Source organism: Nothoprocta perdicaria, unplaced genomic scaffold, assembly GCF_003342845.1.
Source record: "Nothoprocta perdicaria isolate Ctin4 unplaced genomic scaffold, notPer1 scaffold_593, whole genome shotgun sequence".
NCBI lineage: Eukaryota > Metazoa > Chordata > Aves > Tinamiformes > Tinamidae > Nothoprocta > Nothoprocta perdicaria.
The window spans coordinates 1-23,703 of record NW_020455858.1 but is presented as its reverse complement, the minus strand read 5'-3'; the positions used below and the strand labels follow the sequence as shown (position 1 = coordinate 23,703).

The 23,703-nt window shown below is 38.9% G+C and overlaps 1 protein-coding gene across 3 annotated transcripts; it reads right to left on the bottom strand.

Annotated features, from left to right (window-relative positions):
- Positions 1 to 176: 176 nt before the first annotated feature.
- Positions 177 to 19,750, bottom strand: CSNK1D (casein kinase 1 delta). 3 transcript variants are annotated; one of them, XM_026049128.1, is made up of 10 exons: positions 19,438 to 19,750; positions 15,192 to 15,302; positions 14,060 to 14,208; positions 13,360 to 13,588; positions 12,804 to 12,974; positions 11,525 to 11,673; positions 10,820 to 10,991; positions 10,376 to 10,515; positions 4,479 to 4,545; positions 177 to 2,738 (listed from the first exon to the last, which is right to left on the bottom strand). In XM_026049128.1, the coding sequence occupies exons 1-9, from the start codon at positions 19,511 to 19,513 to the stop codon at positions 4,513 to 4,515; spliced, it is 1,230 nt and encodes a 409-aa protein (XP_025904913.1). In that variant the 5' UTR covers positions 19,514 to 19,750; the 3' UTR covers positions 177 to 2,738; positions 4,479 to 4,512. The 3 variants fall into 3 exon arrangements, with proteins under 3 accessions (XP_025904913.1, XP_025904911.1, XP_025904912.1); XM_026049126.1 differs by lacking the exon at positions 4,479 to 4,545 and having other exon boundaries at positions 19,438 to 19,737; XM_026049127.1 differs by lacking the exons at positions 177 to 2,738; positions 4,479 to 4,545 and adding an exon at positions 9,138 to 9,301 and having other exon boundaries at positions 19,438 to 19,737.
- Between the last annotated feature and the right edge of the window lie 3,953 nt (positions 19,751 to 23,703).

The following is a 23,703-nucleotide window of genomic DNA, read 5'->3' as shown; positions in this document are numbered from 1 at the left end:
TAATTTCACTGCAAAGATCTGTGTTGAAAAATTCCATTTCTGAAAGTGTTACCTTTGACAGTGTCAACAGAGGAGCTGCCATTCTGAGGTCTAGAGTGCAGGGAAAGCAAGAAAACAAACAGTTGTGCTTATGATACCTTTCCCCACTTGAGAATGAAGGATGAGAAGCCCCTAAATTCTACATGACCTCCTCTAAGGGAGATTTCAAATACTTTCAAGAAGTTAACAAGTGAATACACAGACTCTCTAAATCCCTTTACATCAATATATCTTTTAAAATATAGGATTTATTATCAACTGTTTTTAAGGTACTTGTATCACATAGAATTCAGACACTCAGACACCAGCATTATCTTCAACTGCAGCACAGGTGATTTTCCACATAAAAGAACATATCCAATTTTGATTGAAAACTATGGGGATAAAATAATAAATCTTCACCTTTCAAAGATCTGTAATCAGAGAGACCAAAAGGGTTCCTGAAGGCCTTTCTGCCCTCAGATTTTGTAAACTTTTGAGGTTTATGTGCCAAGAACAAAAGATTTTAAACAGGGTACTGCAGGTAAAGATAAATATTCTTGTCTTCTTAATCTTCTTACTAAAATAATGTATTGGCTGGTAAAACAAAGCCTTTGCAAGAAGACTTCTGCAAAAGAAGCAATATCCATACAAGCAAAAACTACCTTGAAAGAGAAAAAGGCTTACTTTCTGTGAAACAAGCAATGAATGCCTTCTTTTTTTCCCTCTTGTGTACCCTTACAGCCGTATCCTGTGACTAGCAAAAACCCTTCAGTGAAAGTTTTATATTACCACAATTTCTTCAAGTGTTCATAATTGAGAATGTTCTTTATGTGTACAGAAACCCTTTAAAAAGGTAAACAAAATTACACCATGGAAAGAGGAAGGATTCATCATGATTAAGTTACACCAAGGAAGAGTAGAAGTCATTATGAATGTATTTACACAATTGTTAAAGTACACAAATACAGTGATAGTACAAATGAAGTACTCTGAGCTACCGGTTTCCAATACACAGGTTTATACAGACAGTCTAACTATATCTTCACATGATGGAATTTGACTATTATGAGGGACAAAAATTGCCCACAACTGAGTACAAGTCTAGAAATCTGTAGTCAACATTTAAGTACAGTACAGTAATCTAATGTTCCAGATACAGAGGGAATAAAGAGACTGCCTTTGAAAGTCCCTCTAACAGTACATATTAACCACAGATATTTACAAGGAAAGCACAGTGAAGTGTAGAACTGTTCAAATGACAGTGCACATGCCTAAAATGCTGAAGATTACAGTAACTCAGGAAAGAAATCTGTTATGCAAACTTATTTATGGATCAAACTCTTACGTTATTCCACTATATTCTCCCAAACAGTTTTTTTGTCAGACCTGGAGTACATCTAACTGTGAAGTTAATGTTCTGAAAAATTCTGAAGAAAGCCAAGGAATACTTAATATGTGATTTTTGAGAGAGGGAAGAACTTGCAAACTTTTGAACAATAAATACTATTCTTAATAAAACTTTGAAGGCAAATAAGCCATTAAATAATTTGTTTTCAAGCAGAGAAAAGTTTCTTGAAATAGCTAACTTTTCAAACAAAAGTTGCATATGTACTTTACTTTCATTTCCAGCATAGGACTTCCTATAACTTCAGTGATATTAATAAAAACAGTACTCCTGATACTGTTCCAAATACTATTAGGACAAAATATCTAATTTTGGGAACTTTTTACAGTAATGAACAATATAAAGATTATCCTATATTCCTGAAGGACATCTGCCATAATATCTGCAATTTTTTTTTGGACAACTAAACAAGCTATGTCATTCATTCCTAGTTGATGGCTAATGATTCTGGAAATACACAGATTGATTATGATTAAGAATCAAATAAGGTACATACCTAAGTTTTGAAAATTCTCAGAATTTCACAGCAAGAATACTTCATAATCCCATTTTGGGTCTTGGCATTAAACAGAAGGCAATTTTTTCTGAACAAGTAGTTGTTAAAGTAAACATATCAATTCATTGCAGAGTCTGGCAACATTCGCTTTCTACTGGCAATTCCCTCCAAACCAACCAGCCTCAGAGTGCAAGAAACACGACCTTACCCAGAAAAAGAAAAGTTTGAAACAATCCATTTTCTCAAATAAAGCAGAGAGATATGATAAGCCTTCGAACTCTAAATCCCTCAAACCCCAGTCTTTCACTGGGATTGTTTATATTCTACATTTTTAAATCAGACAAAAGGAAGATAGAGTTCTTTACAGAGACTTAAGCCAAAAACTTTAGCAAAATGATACAAAAATTTTCTGAAATCAAGTAAAAGATTTTATAGTTACAGTAGAATACTAAAAAGGGGTAAAGTCTGCTGCCTGTGGAGGGAGAATTAAAATGGCCATCCAATAACAGGCAGTTATCTGTGTAAACCATCTCTCTTCTCCAGCTCTTACTACAGAGTTCTTTTAAGGTCACTGGGTTTCTGGCAAAAGCGTCCTGTAATGGCAGCTGATGGAGTATGTTCATGTTCCTCCAAGTGCCTTTTAAGTCACATGGAGAACTCCCGTTGTAACACTTCCACTCTAAGTTAGGGTATTTTTGCTAGTAAAGCCATTGGCAACATAGGAGATCAGCCATGCATTATCTGCCCTCCACGGTAAAACAATTTTCATCGGTGCACAGCAGACTGGAGAACACTGGTAGTTACCCGAGCAGGAATCTACCGAAGCCAAAAACAAGATAAGATCAGCACAAGTCCTTCTGGTTAACATACAAATGTCTCTCAACATACTTTCATATGATTTGTTGCCAAAAAGTGTGTGAATCCATAATCCAAAGGACTACTTAATGTTTCACACCCACCTGTAGCTACATGAAGTTCCCTGTATTTTCCTCCTTTACCGGAAGTTAACAAGGAAAATTCACCTTTCCAGTCAGAAGGGATGTTTGAAGAAAAAGTAAACAGAGCATAAACACGCACACAAGAAAAAACAAACCAGATGAAAACACAACCAATGTGGAAAAACAGAATTAATAAATACTAATATTTGAAAAAAAAAAGAAAATCCCAAGATGATGGTGAAAATAATTCTTTTAAATGGTGTTTTTAGTTTTGAGTGGAACACCAGGTTAAAATACATTCCAGAAGTTTCCCTAACTTGATCTATTTCAATAACACCTTTACAGTGAAAGTAAAAAACAACTACACATCGCTGCAATTTACGGAGCGAGAAATGTCAAAGCAGCTAAGTCATTAATTTCAGTATTAATTTCAGTTGCGAGTAACTACAAATACTAAGGCATATAGCAAAGGCTAAACAATGCAGAGACAACTGTGAGCAGCTGGAACCTGTAATTCTCACATATATGAACTTTTAAAATTATATATACTATTTTAAATTAAGGTCTGGTTATTAGGTTCTAAAATGTTAACCGATCATTTAAAGTTGGATCTTTTCAATGTTACAAACTGTTTAAGAAGCAGCTTGTGCCAAGCAGCCAAGCATACAAGGCAGGAGAAAAACAAAGAGGAAGAGAGCAGGATTCTTCACCAATTAGAGATACAGGATTAGTGCAAGCTTAGAATTTATAGAGTAAGTGAAGCAGCAGATAGTGAAATTTTAAAAGAAACAGAAAAATCCCATGATCTTTTTTTTTTTTTTAAATAAAAAGCAAAGCAAAAAAGAAGCTCCTGAAATATCTGAAATATTTAAGAATGCATCCTTCAGTACATCAAGGTTTGAATTCCAACAGCAAGTTACTGATTCCCTGATAAAACCCACTATCGATAAAAGCAGAATGGACTAAAAAGCTGAAAAACTGCACACAAATAGGCAGAAATTTTTACTGCAATGATCAGTGGAAAGCAGGCCTAAATATCTAAACCTAAATCTGTTTGGTTTCAAGATGCTCAATGTTCAAATTATTTTCATTAGTATAACTGATCTGAATATTTCTAACATGACAGCTCATAAGGAATAGAGAAGAATACAGATAATAATGCTGTAGTAGAACGTTCCATTCACGACAAGACAAAGCCTCATCTGAGTAATGTAATCAGTTAATTCTTTGTAAAGTATTTTGGTTTTATGATTCTGAAGCTTGATCTGGTTCTGAATGGATGACACTTAGTTCTATGAAAATCTCTGGAAAGAGGTGTAATTCTAGAACAGCTATGATTTAGTTGTTTTATCTCTGATGCCTGAATGACTTTAGTGACTTTTTAAGTCACTATTTTTGTTAGTTCTGCTGAGTCCAAGTGGAACAGCAGCAACAACTCAATGTTTGGAAGGACATTTATATGTAGAAGAAAATAATGCTTCATCAAGCACCTGATCAGAAGGCACAGAAACAGCGCAAAGCTATGAGATAATGTGAGGAGGAGAAGCAAAGACTGATGTTACTGAAGATTTTTTTCCCATCCCATTCAATGTTTTGGTTTCTAGTGAGAGGCACTCACCCAGTGCTGCCTTCCAACGAAAGGAGACGAACAGCTACTTGCCATGATGTTCAAAAGGAATGCTATTCTGAGGTGGGGGAAAAGACAGCAATTTGTAACAGTTCCACTGTCCAAATATGACTATAAAAAGATGATTATAAAAATCCATTTCAAAATTGTAGTTGCAACTATATACCTTTTGAAGAGCTTGCATTTTAGATGTCTATCAGATATTTCTATCATACTAAGAAATACTTAAAAGGAACAGATAATTAACTCCTCAAAGAAAACTGAGAAATTCCACGGTCAGAAGAGCAATGTAGAATATGATGTCTCTGATGATGAATGCATGGAGAAAGGTTTGCTCATGAGGGGATTAAAAATGCAGAGATACTGGAAACATGTTGGCTTTATTCCCAATGAAGTGTCACAACACTTAAGTTGTTCGCTATCAGTTTTGGCTATCAATTTAGAAAACCTGTCAAAGATATCTGATTTTTTTTTCAGCATTGTAATCCTTTCTTCCAAGGAGGGAGTGATTCATCTATAACTAGTATGAACTATACACAGCCTTGACTGTAAGGTGCTGAACGTGCCACATTCAGAGTGAAAAAAAAAATCTTACTGCAGGCAATGAGTGGTCCCACTGAGGTAGCTTTTTGCAGGACTGAACCTTATGTGAAAGGTAATGAAGGTTACTCACCTGTAACTAAATTCTGGGATGATCAATGCACTCTCATGTTTTAAGGACGCAGTCTGGACTGACAGAACTGATTCAAAATAGTGCTTGCTGGAATACTTGTGGCCTTTTTTACTACCTTTATTAACATTTAAAAACTAGAACTACATAATGGAGACACAGTGAAAAATGAATTCATACAGCTTAGGTGCAGAAAGATCTTCTAACAATTGGCCTGATATTCTGTCCATTGTAGATCATAGAACTCCTCTGCACTGAAATCAGTAACTTGCGCTTACTTTGAACTCACAAATATAACCTAGGAAAGCATCCTGTTTTGGTGTAGAGACAACAGAGATGGAGGATCCAGTGCTGTTTTTCTGAAACTTGTTTCAGTGTCCAACGGCTTTGTTTAAACTTCTGCATATTCAAACTTCTTTGAATATGATTGTTTTTAAGTATTGGTTCCTTATGCATGTTTTCCATTTTAATTTAAATTCCTGGTGCAACTCTTGTCTCTATAGTATTACACTAACTCTAGATGGTATTTTATCTTTCAGGAAAAAATAAAGATACTAAGCCAAAAGTCTTAAATCGTACAGCATGTTTTCTCAAGCACACTTGTTATGCCTCTTCTCTGTACTACTCTCAGTTTTCCAATAGCTTAAAATTAGACCTGAATTAGACAAAATATTCTAGCATCAGTGTCACTAATGCCATGAAATAATCTTCCTACTTGTACTTAGTACTATCTTCTGAACGCATTCAAGGATAACATTAATCTCTTTCATTATGACATCACACCAACCTTTCCATCATTACCACTAAAGCCTCCTCAGTCAGTATTCACCATGGATAATAGCATCCACATCAACAAACTGCACTCCTTGATCAGATTTCAGAGTACTATTAACACACATTTTATTCGAATGGACTCACGTCTCTAAAAAAATGCAACTCCTTTGAATGACTGCCCAACTCTCAGCAACGTTTATCATTCAAACATCTCACGCCTCAAAAGATTTTCAGCTGTTAAATTCACCTTCATATAACTGAGAAAAATAGCAAATAGGATCCATCATAGAACTGATACAATTTCTCTAGAAACACTGTTTCACAACCCCTTTGAGAGATCTGCTAATTATTATTCCAACAAACACGTATTATTTAATGGGGCAAAATGCTAATGTGCCTAAAGGAGATACTTAGGTACTACGTGAACAATGTCTTGGTGATGGGGAATATTACTCATCTATTCAGCTACCTTTATTAATCACTTTTTTCCCCCTGCTTAATATTAAATTTATTTGGAAAAAAATCATTTTCCATACCATATTTTGATTTGTATTATCCCCAGCCTTTTAGTTTTCAGTAACAAAAATACGAACTCCAATCCAAACAATTAAAAAAAAGCGGGGGGGACAGAAGAGAGAAAGAAAGTTAATGTGCAGAAGTCATCTTTAAGAACTCTACTTTCAAGTAAGCACCTTTCCTTTTTTATTTATGCTCTGCACATTTCCACTGTCCAAATCTCGATAAACAGTAGCTCTTCCTCTGGATGATGGGAGGGGTAGACTATAGCTGCAGTGTTGCCTTACCAAACCTAGGCATCCAATATTTTACCCAATAGAATTAATTAAGTTATAAATAACAAAACTAGTTCTTAACCTAAGACATCCTTAGATCTGTGCAGTAGAGCGTAAATGCTGCTATCTAACTGCAACATGGTCTAAGAACTTCCTGAGAAAGGAACCGTGGTAGTTCTTGCTAAAGTGATAGTATTTACTTTGGACTCGTAAAGGAAACCAGCATGTGTGGGATGAATATGGATGAACAGGTGTTGTTCTTTACTGTTTTCCTCATCAGAAGTGGTATAGACAATTTTCTATATTATCTAGAGTTATCCGGAACGAATTCTCCTTAACGATCTTGCCATACAACTTGGGTACTTCCAGTTTTCCTAAGTAAGAATAAGGGCTAAAGACAGAGGGCAATCCATGGCCTTAATCTCTAAATTTCTAACCTGGTATCTGCCTGAGATAAAAAAAGTTAAAATAAATAAATAAATAGAATGAAAAATTTATCTGCAAACCTATCTGGATTACTCATATTTTATAATATTTATAAAAATTTCATGCACACACTGAGCTAAATGTCAGCTGTATAGGAAAAAAAATACACAAAGCAAACTCCATGTAATTGATTCTCCTAGCATAACTAAATACCTTTGTATATATTTCTGTTGTTCCCGCTAACTACTTGCTTCCATCTGATTGGTAACAGAGAGAAACTATCTGAAATTTGCTTAGAATGCCCTTGAACGTGCCTCACTTAATAACAATATATAACAACTAAGCATGCACACTTCACCAAGGAAACATTTTTGTACTTGAGTATCTCAAAAGAGAATTCTGAAAAAACAGAATACTTGAGGTTGGAAGGAATCTCTAATTTCTTTGCTCAAAGCAGGGGCAATGAGGGTAGGTTGATCAGGACATAACCTGGTTTTCGAAACCTCCAAAGATGGAGACTCCACAACCTAACTATGCAACCTGTTCCACTGCCTGACCACCCTAACAGTAAAACAAAACAGAACTTATTTTTAAATGGATTTCTTTTTGTATTTCAATTTGTGCCCATTGCATTGCCTCTTGTCCGTTCACTGGGCACCACACCACTAAGAAGAACTTGGCTTCACCTTCTCTGCACCCTCCCATCACATATTTTACACTCTGGTAACATCCCCCCGAATTTTTCTTTCTCTAGACTTGCACAGTCCCTCTCAGCCTTTCTACACGTTAGATGATCCAATCCTGTAATGATTTTAACGGCCTTTTACTGGACTCACTCCTGTATGTCCAGATCTGCCCTGTAATAAGGAGCCCAGAACTGGCCTGGTGCTTCACAGAGATGTCAAACCGGTATTTCACCACACACTTCAGTATGGATAGTTCAAACATACCTATGCCCGGTTATGGCCCTTTCATTTTCATCACCTCAGGAATAAAGTATCTTCACTCTGAGATTTCTTTTTTGGTGTCAAAAAACATTTCAAACTGGCAAAAAATGCCACCAGTGCCAAGAGAGGCAACCTGACTTGCCATGTCTTGCACTTGTTCACTCACATTTCTTTCTTCACTGTCCATCCTTTGTGCCAGCACAAACGTTTGTGCAGCTACACAGGGAAACAGAATGAATCCACCTGAGAGCTACCTGCAAAAAATCCCACTCTGCTTTTGCTACAGCAGAATTAGTTCTCAGATCCAGTCCAACATATGCTTGCATGAATGCTGGAATGATGGCACTGCTGAGAGTGTCTGCTTTTCCAGCAACTTTGTCAGCTTAAAAGGTATGTGAAGTACAGCCCTATGTTTTTAAGTTGGTGGAGTTAAATTGTTAGAAATCAAAAAGTAGCACCGTTCTCCCTCAGAGCAGACATCTCAAAGTTCAAGACCTCAACTGTCAGGCAAAAATAAGACTATTTACTGATTTCTAAATGCATACATGGCATTGTTTCCTATACTTGGACACATTTGAGGAGGCTATGTCTAAAAGCACTGAAATAGAGTTACAGATATTTTAAAAGTTTTATTTCTTCCTACATAAGCCACAAGAAGAAAAATCACAGTTGTAGTTCTAGGTTTCTAACTTAACATTTAGAATGAAATGAAATCATATCATGTTGTTTATTCACCACGCAAACTGGCTGTCAAACGAGACAGAGGATTTGTAGGTTCTGGAGCTAAATCCCCCCCCCATATTTTGCTTCACCTCATAGAGAAGTTGTTGAGGGCTGAAAAGAGGCAAAATTTGCCTTTTTCAGAGGATGCTGTTCATCAGTCATTGTACACACAAACACTCTTCTATTGATTTCAATTTCTCGTTATATAAGATACTTTGTTGTGCTATTTCTTTCCCTGTTATACTGAAGAGAGAAACACATTTCCTTCTTTTTCTTTCCTTCTCAAAGCATCCTGAGTTTGATTAAAAAAAAAAATCCATTTATCATCTCTTTATTGTTTTGACAAATGAATACCCTCTGGCAGGCTTTCTTAGTACTCTTAGTAAGAATGAATTCCAGCTTGACATTTTTTTCTGATGCCATTGTCTCTTCACTGTCTTATCTCTTTCTCATTTTTAATTCAGGCCAGAACATAACACCCATCTGCAAACAAAACAAAACAAACAAACAAACAAAACCCAGAAAAAGCCTATGGCCTCAGTTTGCATAACAGACACTCATCTGACTTCCATCTAAGAGAGTTCTCTCTCTAGCACTAAGAACACATCCCAAGTAATTAATTCTGCCAAAGAAATTAAGAAGCAAAGGAATCCTTTTTTTTTTTTTTTTTTAAATCAGCACAGTATGTTTATCCACAAGGAATAACACGAATCCATAGTAAATCTACAGTAAAAACAACAGACAACCACACTTGTCTTCACAACATACTCGTCTTCCACTAGTGCTGCAGTCTACCTATGTAACAACAGACTCCCTAATCTGTAGGTAGGGCTGAAGTAGTCAGGTGACTGACTCATCAAGACAAGCCTTTGTGAATGTTCTGACAAAGGAGCGTTTCAGATATAGCACAGAGACTTAAAATATATATTTTAATATCGCTGGTCAGTCCTAAAAAGGTAAGTCCCTTTGCTAAGTCACTCTGGTCAACGAGGATAATTTCAGTACAAGATACAGGTGTGAATCACTGTATCATTTAACTTCCTGCAACCCTACTGAACAGTCTTCTGTGACCTTTCAATCATCCATGCACGAGGCTTATCTACTCTGAGTTACCATACTGCACTATACCATATTCTTCACTGCTGTGTCTAACTATTCATTTCATTGATTTGAAAGTATGGCTCACAACTGACTGCATGTTTGCTTCCTCACTGATAAGAGAAGTTCAGTGACCAAAGGAGCTAAATGATGTAACTGTAGACAAAAAAAAAAAAAAAAAAAAAAAAAACCTGTATCCCTAGGATTTTGCATCGTCTCATACTCCCAAGATTTCTCATTACTTAGAGCATTTTAGCTCAAAGTATCACTGCCAAGGTACAGGAATTTTCACAGTAGCCTACAGCCATGTCACAAACATTCAGGTAAAATTTCAAGTATTTATGAGCCAATGAGGTCCGAAAAATCAATGTGAAATCTAATCAAACAGCCAATATGCGCTTTTAGCGAATTATTTTGATCCACTCACTCATTTCTGCATTACACAATTTTTTTTTTTACCTGTGAGGTTGACATACGAGAGGTATCTTGTCGGCCTGTTAAGTCAGATGATGAGATATTGACTGGAGTACCACGATGCAACCGCATACTCACTTTCCTTTCTCGTTCTATACCTGACACTGGCCGAGGAGAAGTGTTGGCTGTAAGAAAAATGAAATTAAACCATGATCGTTTAAAAAAGAAATCTTGCTGTTTGCTTATATGGCTTCCATGAAGCCAAATGAGAAAAATTAGGGGCTTTGTTCTATAACCACAGAAATCTTTAAGCAGCAACTGGTAGTTTTTGGGTGTGTACCATTACCTTCAATCTGTTAAAAAACTATCAACCAACCAAAAAAAATACCTAAAGACAAATACAAGTTGGGTTTCCTAATTCCTCTTTTCCAAATATCAGAAAAGAACTGCAAGTTGGAGTATTCTGCAAGATGCATCTATCCTACTTACCAGCATGTGAAGTTGGAGTAAGAGGAGTAGGAGGAGCTACATCTTGTGTTCCCCTCAGCCTGCCAGAAGCAGTGGAGGGTAAGCCACGGACAGCGGGATTCCGTGAATGTCTTAATCTTTCCTCTCGTTCTCTCCTTTCACGTTCTGCATCTTCAGCAGCTCTGCTTGCACCCTGTGGGTTGAGACTAGTGAAAAACTTGTACAGAACTTACAAGTAAGTATACCAATGAATAATGAAAATTAAAAAAAAACGTTAAGTGTAATTTGCCAGAGCATTATTTTTTTGGTAAAAAAATCTTGAACACTGTCACAAATTCAGTTCATACAACCATGAGAATAGTCTTCAAAACGTAATGTACATGCTTACTGTTTCGGGAGCTGTATTCCTAATAACAGTTTCAACTGACTGGAACTGAAGATCAAGATGAAAAAAAAAAAAACAGTAACTCAGCAACCTAACCTGGGGGCTGCCCTGACAGAAATAACTCAAAAGCCTTATACTTTTAAAATTCCCTAACTACAACTTAGTTGCCATTCAACCTCTTCTCGTTGGTCCTACAACTCCTGCATTTTCCAATTTCCTGATCTTTTTCCTAAACAATAAAGCTTCTAGGAGAAGAGACAAAACTTATCAGTAAAGAATTCAAACAATGTAACAGAAAATACCATTAAAAAAAAAGTTCTAGTAATCTGTCAGCTACTCACAAATTTGAGCATGTTCCAGTCAAACACATAGTCATAGGAGAATCCTTGTCGATGGAAAAGGTTTCTGAATAATTGCCTTAGATATGAGTAGTCTGGTTTGTCGTCAAAACGCAAAGAACGGCAGAAATTCAAGTATGTAGCAAATTCAGCTGTAAAAAGAAAAAGTTCTTTTTTTTTTCCCCTCCCATTCCCCTCTGGCTTCACATTTACTTTTTATAATTCTGAGCCATAAGTATACCCAGAAAAATTAAATATATGCCTACTGCAAAGTAGCAAGGATCCAACTTGTCAAGACCAAAAGAGACTGTCCATTAGGGTTTGAGGAGACAGGTTTAAAACTGTTACTGCAACAATGGAAGGAAGGCTTTTCTAGGCTTTTTCTGCTCTGAATGTATTTAAACTAAACTTCAGGATGTGGAGGAGCATCTTTTGCTATAAAGACACATGAAAATTCATTTCTGCTACTTAACAGCTCACAAAGATGAGGTATAGGAAGGGAGGAACAGAACACAGACACTTAGCAATCTCCTAAGTAAGTCGTGTTGCAAATCATCAGTGGTGGCCAAGAGTGTGAAAAGAGTAGAGAGAGAACTCTTCCTGCGAGAGAACAATTTCTGTAATAGGAATTAATGTTAACAAGTTTTAAAGTAGATTAAGTATGATGTTACATATCTCAAAAACTTTCTAATTATTAACACAGGGACGATACCCAATAGAGGAAAAGACTAGCCTTGAGGGAATCTCACTAGGATGCAGGAGGGCTTCTTACAGTCATCACAGATGTTGGACATTGATCGAGCAAAGTAGATGAACCAAGTACAACCAATACTAAATTAAACAACTACAAAATGTAACAGATGAGTTTGACTATGAAATCCTAATCATCCACAAAACGTTATACATATGAAGAACGAGGCAGTTTCTCGAAAGGTTGTTCAGTTGTTGCAATTAATCAGGGAGCATATATGCACACATGTACAACATTGCGTAGGCCAGATATACTGACTTAAACCACCAATGTCAAAGGCATGGCAAGGACTGCACATTAAATACTAGTGGACACCTAGTGGACAACTAGAAATCATCTAGGAACACAGTCTTGAAGCACTGTATCTCTATTATGGACATGCCTACACACTAAGACAAGTCAGAAAGACTAGGAAAATTACATGATGCAAAAGCAACAATCTAATACAGGAGCTAGAATTCAGCGTAAATAGAAAGACAATACTCCTAAAAAATAAACATCTAAAGTCAGTGTCACAAAAGAGTAACTTACAAGGATATCCTTTACACAAAACCTCAATGGGTGTAGACATTTTCTTTTCACTGATACGTTCATATTTCTGCCTCTTTGTTGCTGCCTTCAGTCCCTGCCAGGGGAGGGAGCCCAGGTTAAAATACATCAGTACATAGCCCAAGGACTCCAAGTCATCTCTGCGAGATTGCTCTACAACAGCATAAAAAAGTGGACTCATTAGGTTTGATTTTCTACTGGAAAAAAACATAAAATTGTACAACAATGTCATAAGACGTCTTAAAACATGTCAGAATATGGAAGATTAGTACGGCCACGCTAAACCCACCCAACACCACAAAACTATGACTCTTACAATTGTGAAATTCCGTGAAAATACATAGACAATTACAATTCTAATTCTGTAAAATTACATAGATTGACTCCCTCCTCATCAACATAAACTTTAGCATAATGCACTGTTAGCACCAGGAGTAGGGACCATCTTCCAAGCATCCATAAAGCAATTTTTGATGGCTAAAATTATCAACATCTAAATAAACGCTAAATTTTGTATTTATTACAATCTCCAACTCACCAATTCCAAGATGAGTATTGATGGATGCATAACGGGCAGTTCCTGTTAAGTTTTTATTTTCACGATACGGGATATGTTGGTGAGTTCGAGCATCTCGGTACTTCTTTGCTAATCCAAAGTCTATTATGTAGACAAGATTGCCCTTCTTTCCGAGGCCCATTAAGAAGTTATCCGGCTTCACATCTCGGTGGATGAAGTTTTTGGAGTGAATATATTCAATTCGACTAATCTAGATACAACAGAGGATGAAAACATTTGAGAGATTATATTTTTTTTTTTCTTAAAAAGCATTAGAAACACAGTCTTAAAAAAAAATCCTTATCCATTTTATTAAACATAGAGCCATTAGCAAAATGTAATTTAAAAGACAATAGATAAACTTTCTCTCTATCTTTCCTCTGTCTATTCCACTTCCTATTCTAAAAACTGTTCTTGGGGGAAATGCATTTGAGAAGTGTAATAGCTGCCTTGCAAATAGCTCAGGTCCGAGTTTTAAAATCAAATCAAGACTTTATAATTACTTTTGATGAAACCCTGTATGTTTATAGAAATACAACTGATTGAGTCTTTTCTCTAATATGATACACCCTAGTCATCTCTAAATTACTAAAGAGAAAACATAACTGGTTGTGATCTCTCTTATGAAATATTAATATACTCAATATATTTTATTAACAAGAACACCTAAGCAGTTTCCTACCATTTGGTCAGCAAGTAAGAGAACTGTCTTGAGGCTAAATTTCCTTGAGCAAAAATTGAACAGATCTTCAAGACTTGGTCCCAACAACTCCATCACCATTACGTTATAATCCCCTTCAGCTCCACACCACTTAATTGTGGGAATACCCACTGGAACAAAACAAAACAAAAACACACACATACAAAAAAAAGAAAACATTCAGGACTTCAATTTTTGATTTATGCAGGTCTCAGATACAGATCTTCAAGACTCAGAGGACACATTCTAAAAGGGTCATTACCGTGAATGTTTTTATTTCCACTCAAGTTTAGTATTTCATGCTACCTTCAGATGTTCTGAAATTAAAAGTCTGATAATTTCATTTAAAGACTCATATAAAAATATCGCAAGAGAGATCTAAAATAGCCTTTTTCCTCTTTCAGTAAACACTTTATGGTCTTTTTGCTTAGTTTGATACAACTAAACATTTGACAACATTTAGTCATTTTGCTACGCTTGAACTTTAAACTTTTTGTAAATATTAACAATCACATAGTACCCAAGATATCAATAAGGAGCAGACCAAAAAACTGAAAATGCAGACACTAGTCAAATCACTAAATATTATTATTATTAAAGAAGAGTTTAGAAATTAACTAATTTCTTTCAACATCACTTTAAAAGACCTCTCATTTCCCTCTGAATTTGGAATGACTTTCCCCCCTTGCTTCATGTTACCGTCTTTCCTCCAGTTATTATGTATTTGCTGCTTGGCAAATCTCTACTGAAGTAGCACCAGTTATGAGGAGTACTATACTGCTGCATACCCAGCTTGACATAAAAGTAGTCCTGCTCCTATCCTGAAAAAGCCAGAAACACTATTTTTACATAAAACCATACAATTGCTCAAGTATTTTGAATAACGCCTATAGGCAGATATTCTCATGCACAATTTCAAACGGTTTTACTGAGTTATTTTTATGTAATTTGCAGTGAAATTGTGTAATTAATTTCACTTTATATCTTTATTTAATATAAATATTTTTTCCCTGAATTGCCTTTACAGAGAAACTGTTAAACCCTGAAGAATGGAATAGACCTCAAAGACATAAGAACAACTAAGTTTTTTTAGGAAGGAAAAAAATCGGCTTACCTCCACCCTGCATCATTTTGTAGATTTTACTCTCAATGTGGAGCTGAGGATGTTTGGTCTTCACACATTCTAACTTAATGGCAACCTCCTCTCCAGCTGCAATATCAGTTCCTAAAATGATGAAAAAAAAATCAGATTATATTTCCTTTGTAAAGAAGGAAACTAAGCAAACGCTGACAAGCTTTTTCTCCATCATAAACATTCAAATGTTGTTACGTACTCTCAGCCATGATTACCTAAAATTCTTCAGAAATTTTCTAGTACCTCTACGATAGCAGTTTAGAAAAACGCAGGCATTAGACATGTAGCACAGGAAGGAGAGGGGAGGGGAGGGATCATCTTTTGTGAGTCTTTCCACTCCATTCGCGTATTTGTGGTGCAGGTGTTTCCACTGAATGTTCGGGGGTGTGGCATGTGGTGATACATCCCTTTGAAACTGCTCTTATGCCCTGGAATCAGACTATGACTTCTCTGCATCTCAGCATATTCCATGTATATGCTGATGTCTTATGATTTTATATGTTTGGGGGCAGCTACCCAGAATCAAGCACCTGCCCCCTCAAACTGCAGTTTTTCATTCATACGGAATTTTTCAGTAATCGAGTGACTGAAAAATTAGCTTATCTGTTCACTTTCAAATTGAGCTAGAATAGGTGGCCAGATCCCAGATTACTTACATAGGTCACAACAGTAGGAGCGACCAAAAAAAATCTTAATTTTGCAATCTAACATTGTCGTGTTTTATGAATGTATTATTTTGATGGATTTTAAAGGAGCAATGCTACATCAATCCAGAAACATGAAATGACCAATACATCACCCCCTCCTCCTTAATGATACAAGGATTAAAACATTATCCTCTCTTTCTGCAGTATGAAGAAAGCAGATAACGTTGATAACCTTAATTTTGTCCTCTCCTACAGATGACACTATGCTTTTTCCTAGCCTCACAATCTGCCCTCCCCAAGACCGGCAAAAGCATTCACTGACGAATATCATCTGATGAGTCTGATCTGATCTACAGATTTGATCTGATCAGCACCAAAAACAGCTTTTTTTTCTTCTTCTGAAAAGAAATGGCCACAAACAGATGACCCTCATGGTACCCTGAAAGATGCATCTCTTTTTACAGATAGTTGCAGATTTGTAATATCTAAGGTGAGATCTACATGGTAAATCCTGCTCCATACAGTAGCAATTCATTACTTGAAGGCCACAGTCTTAATCCTTCCAAGAGCTCTATCCATCGCTCTGGACAAGAGGCAATGGGCATAAACTGAAATACAAGAAATTCTGCCTGAATTAAGAAAACACTTTTCGATTGTGAATGTGACTGTAAACAGGAATGGGTTATGTGGGCAGGTTGTGGAGTCTCTATTTTGGAGATATTCAAAACCCACCTTTATCTGTGGCTGAGCAATCTGCTCTAACTGACCACTTGAGCAGGAAGGTTGGATTAGACATCTCCAGATGTCCTTTCCAACCACAACTTTTCTGTGACTCTCTCTGAGTCAGAATCCTTAGACAGCACTCTACTTCTCTATAAACCCTCATAATTTCTCTGAAAATAATAGGTTTCATATTAAGATAACAAAAGCAAAGAATTTAGTCTCGAGGAAATAAACAGAGGGAAAGGAAAAGATTAGTCATAATTTCAAGTAAACCAAACAACTATCCTCTGTTCTTTCTTTACTTAAAGTTTTGGACAAAATTTCTAAAATAACTTTGCAATCACCATTTTGTTTGCTTTATGGCAAATACAGCAATAAATTATACGAAAAAATAAACAGTGAAATACAAATCACTTCATGTAAGTGAAGAGAAAAAAAGTCTAAAGAATTATAAAAATATTTTATTTTAAATAATGTAATTTAGCATGATTGTAAAATCCTGTATCAGCAGGGAAGCCTCAGAGTTATTTTAGATAACGGTTAACTACCCAAAAACCATCCTGAAGAAAATGTATGCGAGGGAAAAATAATGAAAACACAGTGAATGCAATGCCATCATGATGCATATCTGACCTCATGGACTGAGCAATAAACAGATGCTTACTCAAGTTATTTTTTTTCCTGTACAGTACTCCTTGTTTGGACTACAGAATATCTCACAATCTGTGATACTCTTTCACATTTTCGATGGAAGGTAATTTTGACAGAGGCATGTCAATTCAGTACTCTAAATTCCTGAATTTTGTTTTCAATAGGTTAGTCCATTCTTTTATTTAAAACAGTGCCTGCCACTATTGTACCCTATCATTCCAACTAAATCAATTTAGGGGCATTTACAATTCCGTTCCAGAAGACATATTTTAAGGTCCGAAAGAGAACAGGAAATATTATGAAAGAACTGGCATAGTCAACAATTAATTGATAGTTCTATATTTGGAAAAACAAACAAAAAAAAAACAACAAAAAACCCTCCTCCTATTCTCAGTGGACTGTCTTCCCTTCTTAATTTAACTTTAACGTCATTAAAGAAATTACAGGGAGACTAAAAACAGATGAAAAATAAATAAATAAAAATTAAACAGATCTAAAGCCCACTGAGAGATGCTGGAGAGGCCGTTTGTGCTTCAGAAGATTAATGAGATCTGAAATTATTTAAAAAGTTACTTGAATGCAGTTTTGTCCTACTGTACAATCTGAATATAGTTTTTTTTTTATTGTTTAAATGCTCCATATCACACAAAATGACAGATTAAAAAAAAAAAACTCAAAACTGTTTTGTCAGATCGCGTTAGGCAAACAAAATGGGCCTCTATAACAGTCTGCTATATTTCAGTTCTTGAAACAGCAATTACTCAAATAAGAAATCTGTATCATTGGATGGATCTTCCAGGCATATAATTCTCTATAAGCTGCTGACTTCATCGCCTTTACAGTAAGTCCCAAAAGCAAATCCATGTTTGAGGAGTTTCAAGAGTCAGTGAAGAGGAAATCTGAGGAGGAGAAATTCTTGTGCAGAGCGCAGTATGGCAATAGTTCTGTAATAAAAGACACCTAAGTACTATCTTTGCAATTTTTTTTAGTGAGGGTTCTACGCGTGAAGATAGAAGTGACACACAAAATATACTTTTAGAGAGACTCATGTTCTCTGCTTCTATACAATCCACGAGCCTTCTGCTAGAAATCTCAAATTTCCAGCAGGCATATGTTTTATATCAAGGATAACCAATATCTCAGTAACATAAACAAGTAGAGCTTTCACTAACATTATTTCATAACACAAACTGTATGCTGCAACACAAAGCACTCGTGTACTGTGTATACTGCCTAATGTACTACACGCATTAGCTAGCAACATCCTTTATATCCTCTAGGCATATGCAGCTAACCTACCTTAGCTCCAGCACTTTTTTCCACGCCTTATGATGGCTTTTCACAACTTCAAAAAGCAAAATGTTCAGTTTTTACGTGGCAGCAGATAAAATTTATGTTTCTCTACATTTACCTTATTTGCTAACATTTGTTGCATTGCAAGATACAGTGCTTTAAAAATACATGTTTTCAGAATTTGTACACTCCTCTGTTTATCAAATGTAATGAACCGCTATGACAGAGAGACACATAAAGAGACAGAAAAACACAGTTCTAGTCCTGCAAACTTTGGAGCCACATAGAAATTACAGTAGTAGAATAAGATGTATGTATTAAGATGTTATGGCAACATTCAAGCAACACGACAGCTGAAATACAACGACTCTGTGAAGGGTTGATTTTCTCTTTTAGCTCCAATTTAGTCATCCTAGTTATCTAATTTGTTTAGGCCTCCAGGAAGAGCAGAGTCTTTCCTTCCCATGACAGCTATTTCGTCTACTCCACCCCAGTTACATTTAATATGGAGGGCCACGTTTCTGCTTAAAAATATTTTCTTGATTTTTTTTTTCAGATGAAGGGATTGAGATCCTTGAGATCTACATTTTATAGATGAAAAAGTCGACAATGCCCAAGGTCACAAGACAACAATGGAAAGAGGCAGACCTAATAACGCATGAGTCCTGATTTCTGCACTGTCTAAATTAGCAAATGACACCAACAAAAAACTAAACTCTTACTGCAGCAGCGTCAAGGTAACTTACATCTAAACACATTTTTTTAGTTCAAACTCTGGCCAGAATGAAATGAGGTCCGGGGGCAGCCCCCAATTCAACCTCAGTGCGAGGCGGGGAGCGGGCGTGAGCTTGAAGAAGGCACGCGCCGGCTCCCGCAGCTCTACGCAGCGCTTGCCTTACTACCATCCTTACCTAGGTAAATATCCCCGAAGGAGCCACTCCCGATCTTGCGGCCCAGCCGGTAGCGGTTCCCGACCCTCAGCTCCATAGCGGCAGCCCGCTCTGTCCCCGATCCTGTTCGGCTGTCTTGTCCACCCCACCGGCTCGCGCTCTACCGCCTCACAGCCCTACGGCTCCTGACGCCATCGCGGCCTCGGTCCCGCCGCGCGACAGTGGCGAGGCAGGCGCACCGGCGCTGCAGCTCCACTGCAGGATGGATGCGGATTCCTCACAACTCCGCCGCCTCAGCCGCCGCGGCACCGAGCGGCCATACTTCGTGACCTCACTTCCCTAGCAACGGGGTGGGGCGGGCCCGCAAGCGGGGCGCCGTGGCGCGTGGATAGTGCCTAACGTCACGTGCCCCTCCTCCCCAGCTTCGGTCGTTTCGCGGAGAGTGACCGTGGTCCCCCTGGCCGTCCCGCGCCGCCACCAGTCCCGGCCTGTCGGGGGAAGTTAACCGCGGCCTGCCGGGTCTCCCTTCCACACGGAGCTGTGAGGCACTGCGGTGGAGAGGGCAGTCCGGCTGTGCTGGGTTCCGAGCAGCATTGGATTGTCTGGCAGGGGGAGCAAAGTCTGAGTCGTGTCCATGAAGCACTGCAAACTCTTAAGTGGTGAAATGGCAACCCTGCATCATTCCTGCTTGTGGGGTGTCGAGATGTCTTTTCTGGGGTTGAGAGTAACTTGGTGGGAGACCTGGCGTGGGAAAGGGGTGATGGGGAAAATGTGTTTCTGTAGTTCTGTCCTCTTTTTTTTTTTTTTTTTTTTTCAGCAATGGCACTTTAAAGCACCATTTTGCCTGACCAGCGGTCCTTTTAAATTAGATAAAGAGTAACCTTTTACTCTATTAAGGAGTAGCCTTGTTTTAGGATCTGCATTTGCAAATAAGGAGGCGGATTATGAAGCCAGCTTCAGGTGTGAACACAGGGCCTGCAGAATGAACAATTAGGTTGCAGATGTCAGTAGACTGGGAGGTAAGAGGACTGGAGTAGTAGAAGTAGTATGTATGCTGGGAGTGTTGGGTGGCATGGAGATGGAAAGTCATGATTAGCACGTTGTCTGGCAAAGAGTCCCTGATTGCTTTAAGCCTCTGCTACAGTTCTTTAATTTTCTGTCCATATATAATGGCAGGATTTCCTAACCTGTAACTGAGCCAGTTACAGGATAAAGACAGTATCTTGGAGATGGATGCTTCCTGTCACTAATATTACTGAAATGCAGGATTTTCTGGTTCGTTCTACCTGAATGGCATGGCAGGTCCTGACTGTGTGTGCAGTGATGCCTAAGTTACGTGCCAGGCCTAAGTTACCACTGCCTTTCTAGCAAGAGCTGCAGCATGTTGCTCAGAGATGAGAAGTATAATCTGAACAGCAGGACTAGTCTATAGGGGTGTCCATGTTTTGGTTGTTAAGAGTGTGCAGTTTAAGTGCCCAGTGAGCAGTAGAGTCAGAGGATGTACACGTTAGGTGATAGTCAGCACCATCTTCTGTTGTTAGCTGGATGGCAGAATATATGGTGCTCTTCTCGGTGCCTGCAAAGTCTCAAGTCCTGCTTCATAGAGAATGATCAAATACCAGAATAGTGGCTTTTTAGTGAGGATGTGGTGTCACAAAGAGTCACCTGGGTGACTTGGGGATTTTTCTGCCACATGCTTTGGAAAGGCATGATCACGTTACAGGATGGCTGGGTTGTGAGCAGATGAAAGTTAATGGTAGGTGAAGGAAGTTGGGTCAAATTGCAGTGGCCCAGTATGGAGAAAAAAAAAAAAAAAAAAAAAAAAAAAAAAAAAAAAGCTCTAGGACTGTTTGTAAATCATTGCAGACTCAAAACTAGATGGGATCTTTTGACTGAGCAGTGAATCAGCATGCAAGCTCATGGTGCTCTGCAAGCAGAGCATCTTATCTGGCCTGGCATTAGCCCTGTTTTTCATAGAAAGTTAAAAATCTGCAAAGAACCAAATTTAACCCAGCCAGCAACACAGTTGCTCGAAGGTAACACAAGAGAAGGTATAAATCAGAGAATGAATAATTACAAGATGGACCATATAAATCTGGCATGGTACTATCTTCTACTGTAACGGCAAGAGGACTGGTAGAACTGAGAATTGTCAATAAATCTGGTTGGTTATGTAAAGTACTGACTATTTAATAACTTTTTATCCTTTAAAATTTGTAACGTAAAGCTGCTCGGCGTCTCTTCATGTGCTCCTAGCCAAAAGACACCTTATTTCTAGTGATAATATTTCTAAAAAAAAGAATTGTAGAAATCTCAAAAATCTCAATCATGCTGCTTATTACCAGTGTTTGCAAACAAACAAAACAGAAGGGAGAATCTTAACAGTTGGGCTACTCAGGGGGCATGTAGATTTCCAAACTGTCAAGCACCTAGTGCTAGAGCACCTGGTGCAGCCAGAACATAAGAGTTAACCTGACAGCTATTGCAGTGGCCACTCTCACCAGGGAAGTAATAAAACCAGATCAGCATGAGTCATGAGGGCTTGGATAGGAAAGCTAAAAGGGGTTCACTGCAGGCATTCTAGGAGAATAGGAAGAAAATCAAAGGCCTCAGATCTCAGAAAGCACAGACGGAATGGCCAATACAGACTTGAGAAGCGGATGGCCTCTGAACTTTGCCCTCTGTGTTTCACACCCTAATGGCAATGAGTGTGTGATCATGATTTAAGAATAAAAATTCAGCTACTGTGGAAACTAGAGCAGCCTCCTGACCTTCTGCAAGAATGACGTTCTGTGCGTGGTGCGCTTGCGTCTGCACGCCGCTGGATCGCCTAGGCGCATGCGCCGAAGGGACACAGGATTGCGCATGTGCTGAAGCTAGACTCGCAAGGCGCATGCACCTAGCTGCCAGTGGCCACACATACGCGCCACCACTTGTCCTGTACTGCACTGCCATCGTCTGGCTAGGTGGTTGTACAGCGTCCGCAAAGTTGGAGAACATGCGCAGAGCGCCCTGGAGGCCTCAATGCTGCCATCGTGCAGCTGGACCAAATACTGCAATGGAAAAGGAGCGTGGTGTGCGTGCAGGCTCCCTCGTGCTCCGTGCGGCTTTCACGTATCGAATCCTGCAAATGAATGGTGCACATACGCGCTCTTTTCCCACACATTATCGGTGGCAGTCAGGTCTCTATAAAACAGTACTGCAAGTGAAAGGGGCATGAAGACACCATTTTGATAGCGCCTCCAGACTGGAGATGTCATATTAAGCCCCTAGAAAAAGCAAGAATGGACTGGGAAGCAATATTTTTCTTGCAGCAGGCTTAGAAGAAGCTGTCTAGTTCATTCTAGGTATGGATGGTGGATACATACATATCTGTACATAATGAGGGGGTTCTTTGGGGAAATGAAGGAAGCTCCTGGAACTTGTCAGTGAAGCAGAATCACAGACAAAAGGCCGACTCACAGGCACTGTGAGTCATGCAATGCTCCCTGCTGCCCGCATATGCCTGAGAAAGGATACTACAGCACGGAATGTGGATACACAGTGGATGCCACTCACTGGTACCATCCCGTGTCGGACACTCTATGCTGCATGCGTAAAGTGTGCGGGGGGCGCTTGTGAGCGCTCCCTGCTCTTCCCATATGCCGACAAGCCGATACTGCAACAGCAGAGGAGGGGAAGCAGGGATGAATGTAAAGGTCGCTTGGCAGTTATGACTCCTACGGCCACATGTCACAAAGTCGATAAGGCCTCGTGAAGGGCCGGCGCGCATGCGCAGAGCTCTCGCATGCGCAGAGCGGTGCGGAGCACTCGCTGCTGCTTCCACGTGTCCTAAAGTGGGTACTGCAAGAGGGGAGCACGCATGCGCAGATCAGTCGAGAGTGCTCGCTGCTGCCATCGCGTGTCCGAAAATCGGTACTGCAAGAGGGAGGGGGGAACACGCATGCGCAGATCGGTCGGGAGTGCTCGCTGCTGCCATCGCGTGTCCGAAAACGGGTACTGCAAGAGGGAGGGGGGAGCGAGCATGCGCAGAGCGGTGGGGGGTGCTCGCTGCTGCCATCGCGTGTCCGAAAATGGGTACTGCAAGAGGGAGGGGGGAGCACGCATGCGCAGAGCGGTGGGGAGTGCTCTCTGCTGCCATCGGGTGTCGGAAAACGGGTACTGCAAGAGGGAAGGGGGAATACGCATGCGCAGAGGGGTCGGGAGTGCTCGCTGCTGCCATCGCGTGTCCGAAAATGGGTACTGCAAGAGGGAGGGGGGAGCACGCATGCGCAGAGCGGTCGGGAG

Bases quoted from the DNA above. Each gene is read 5' to 3' on its own strand.
- CSNK1D (XM_026049126.1), bottom strand. From the start codon at position 19,513: ATGGAGCTGAGGGTCGGGAACCGCTACCGGCTGGGCCGCAAGATCGGG. The intron at 14,209-15,191 runs GTAAGCCGATTT...GTTTTGTTCCAG, and splicing joins CAAAATGATGCAGGGTGGAG to TGGGTATTCCCACAATTAAG. The intron at 10,516-10,819 runs GTAAGTAGGATA...TTTTTCTTACAG, and splicing joins TACTCCAACTTCACATGCTG to CCAACACTTCTCCTCGGCCA.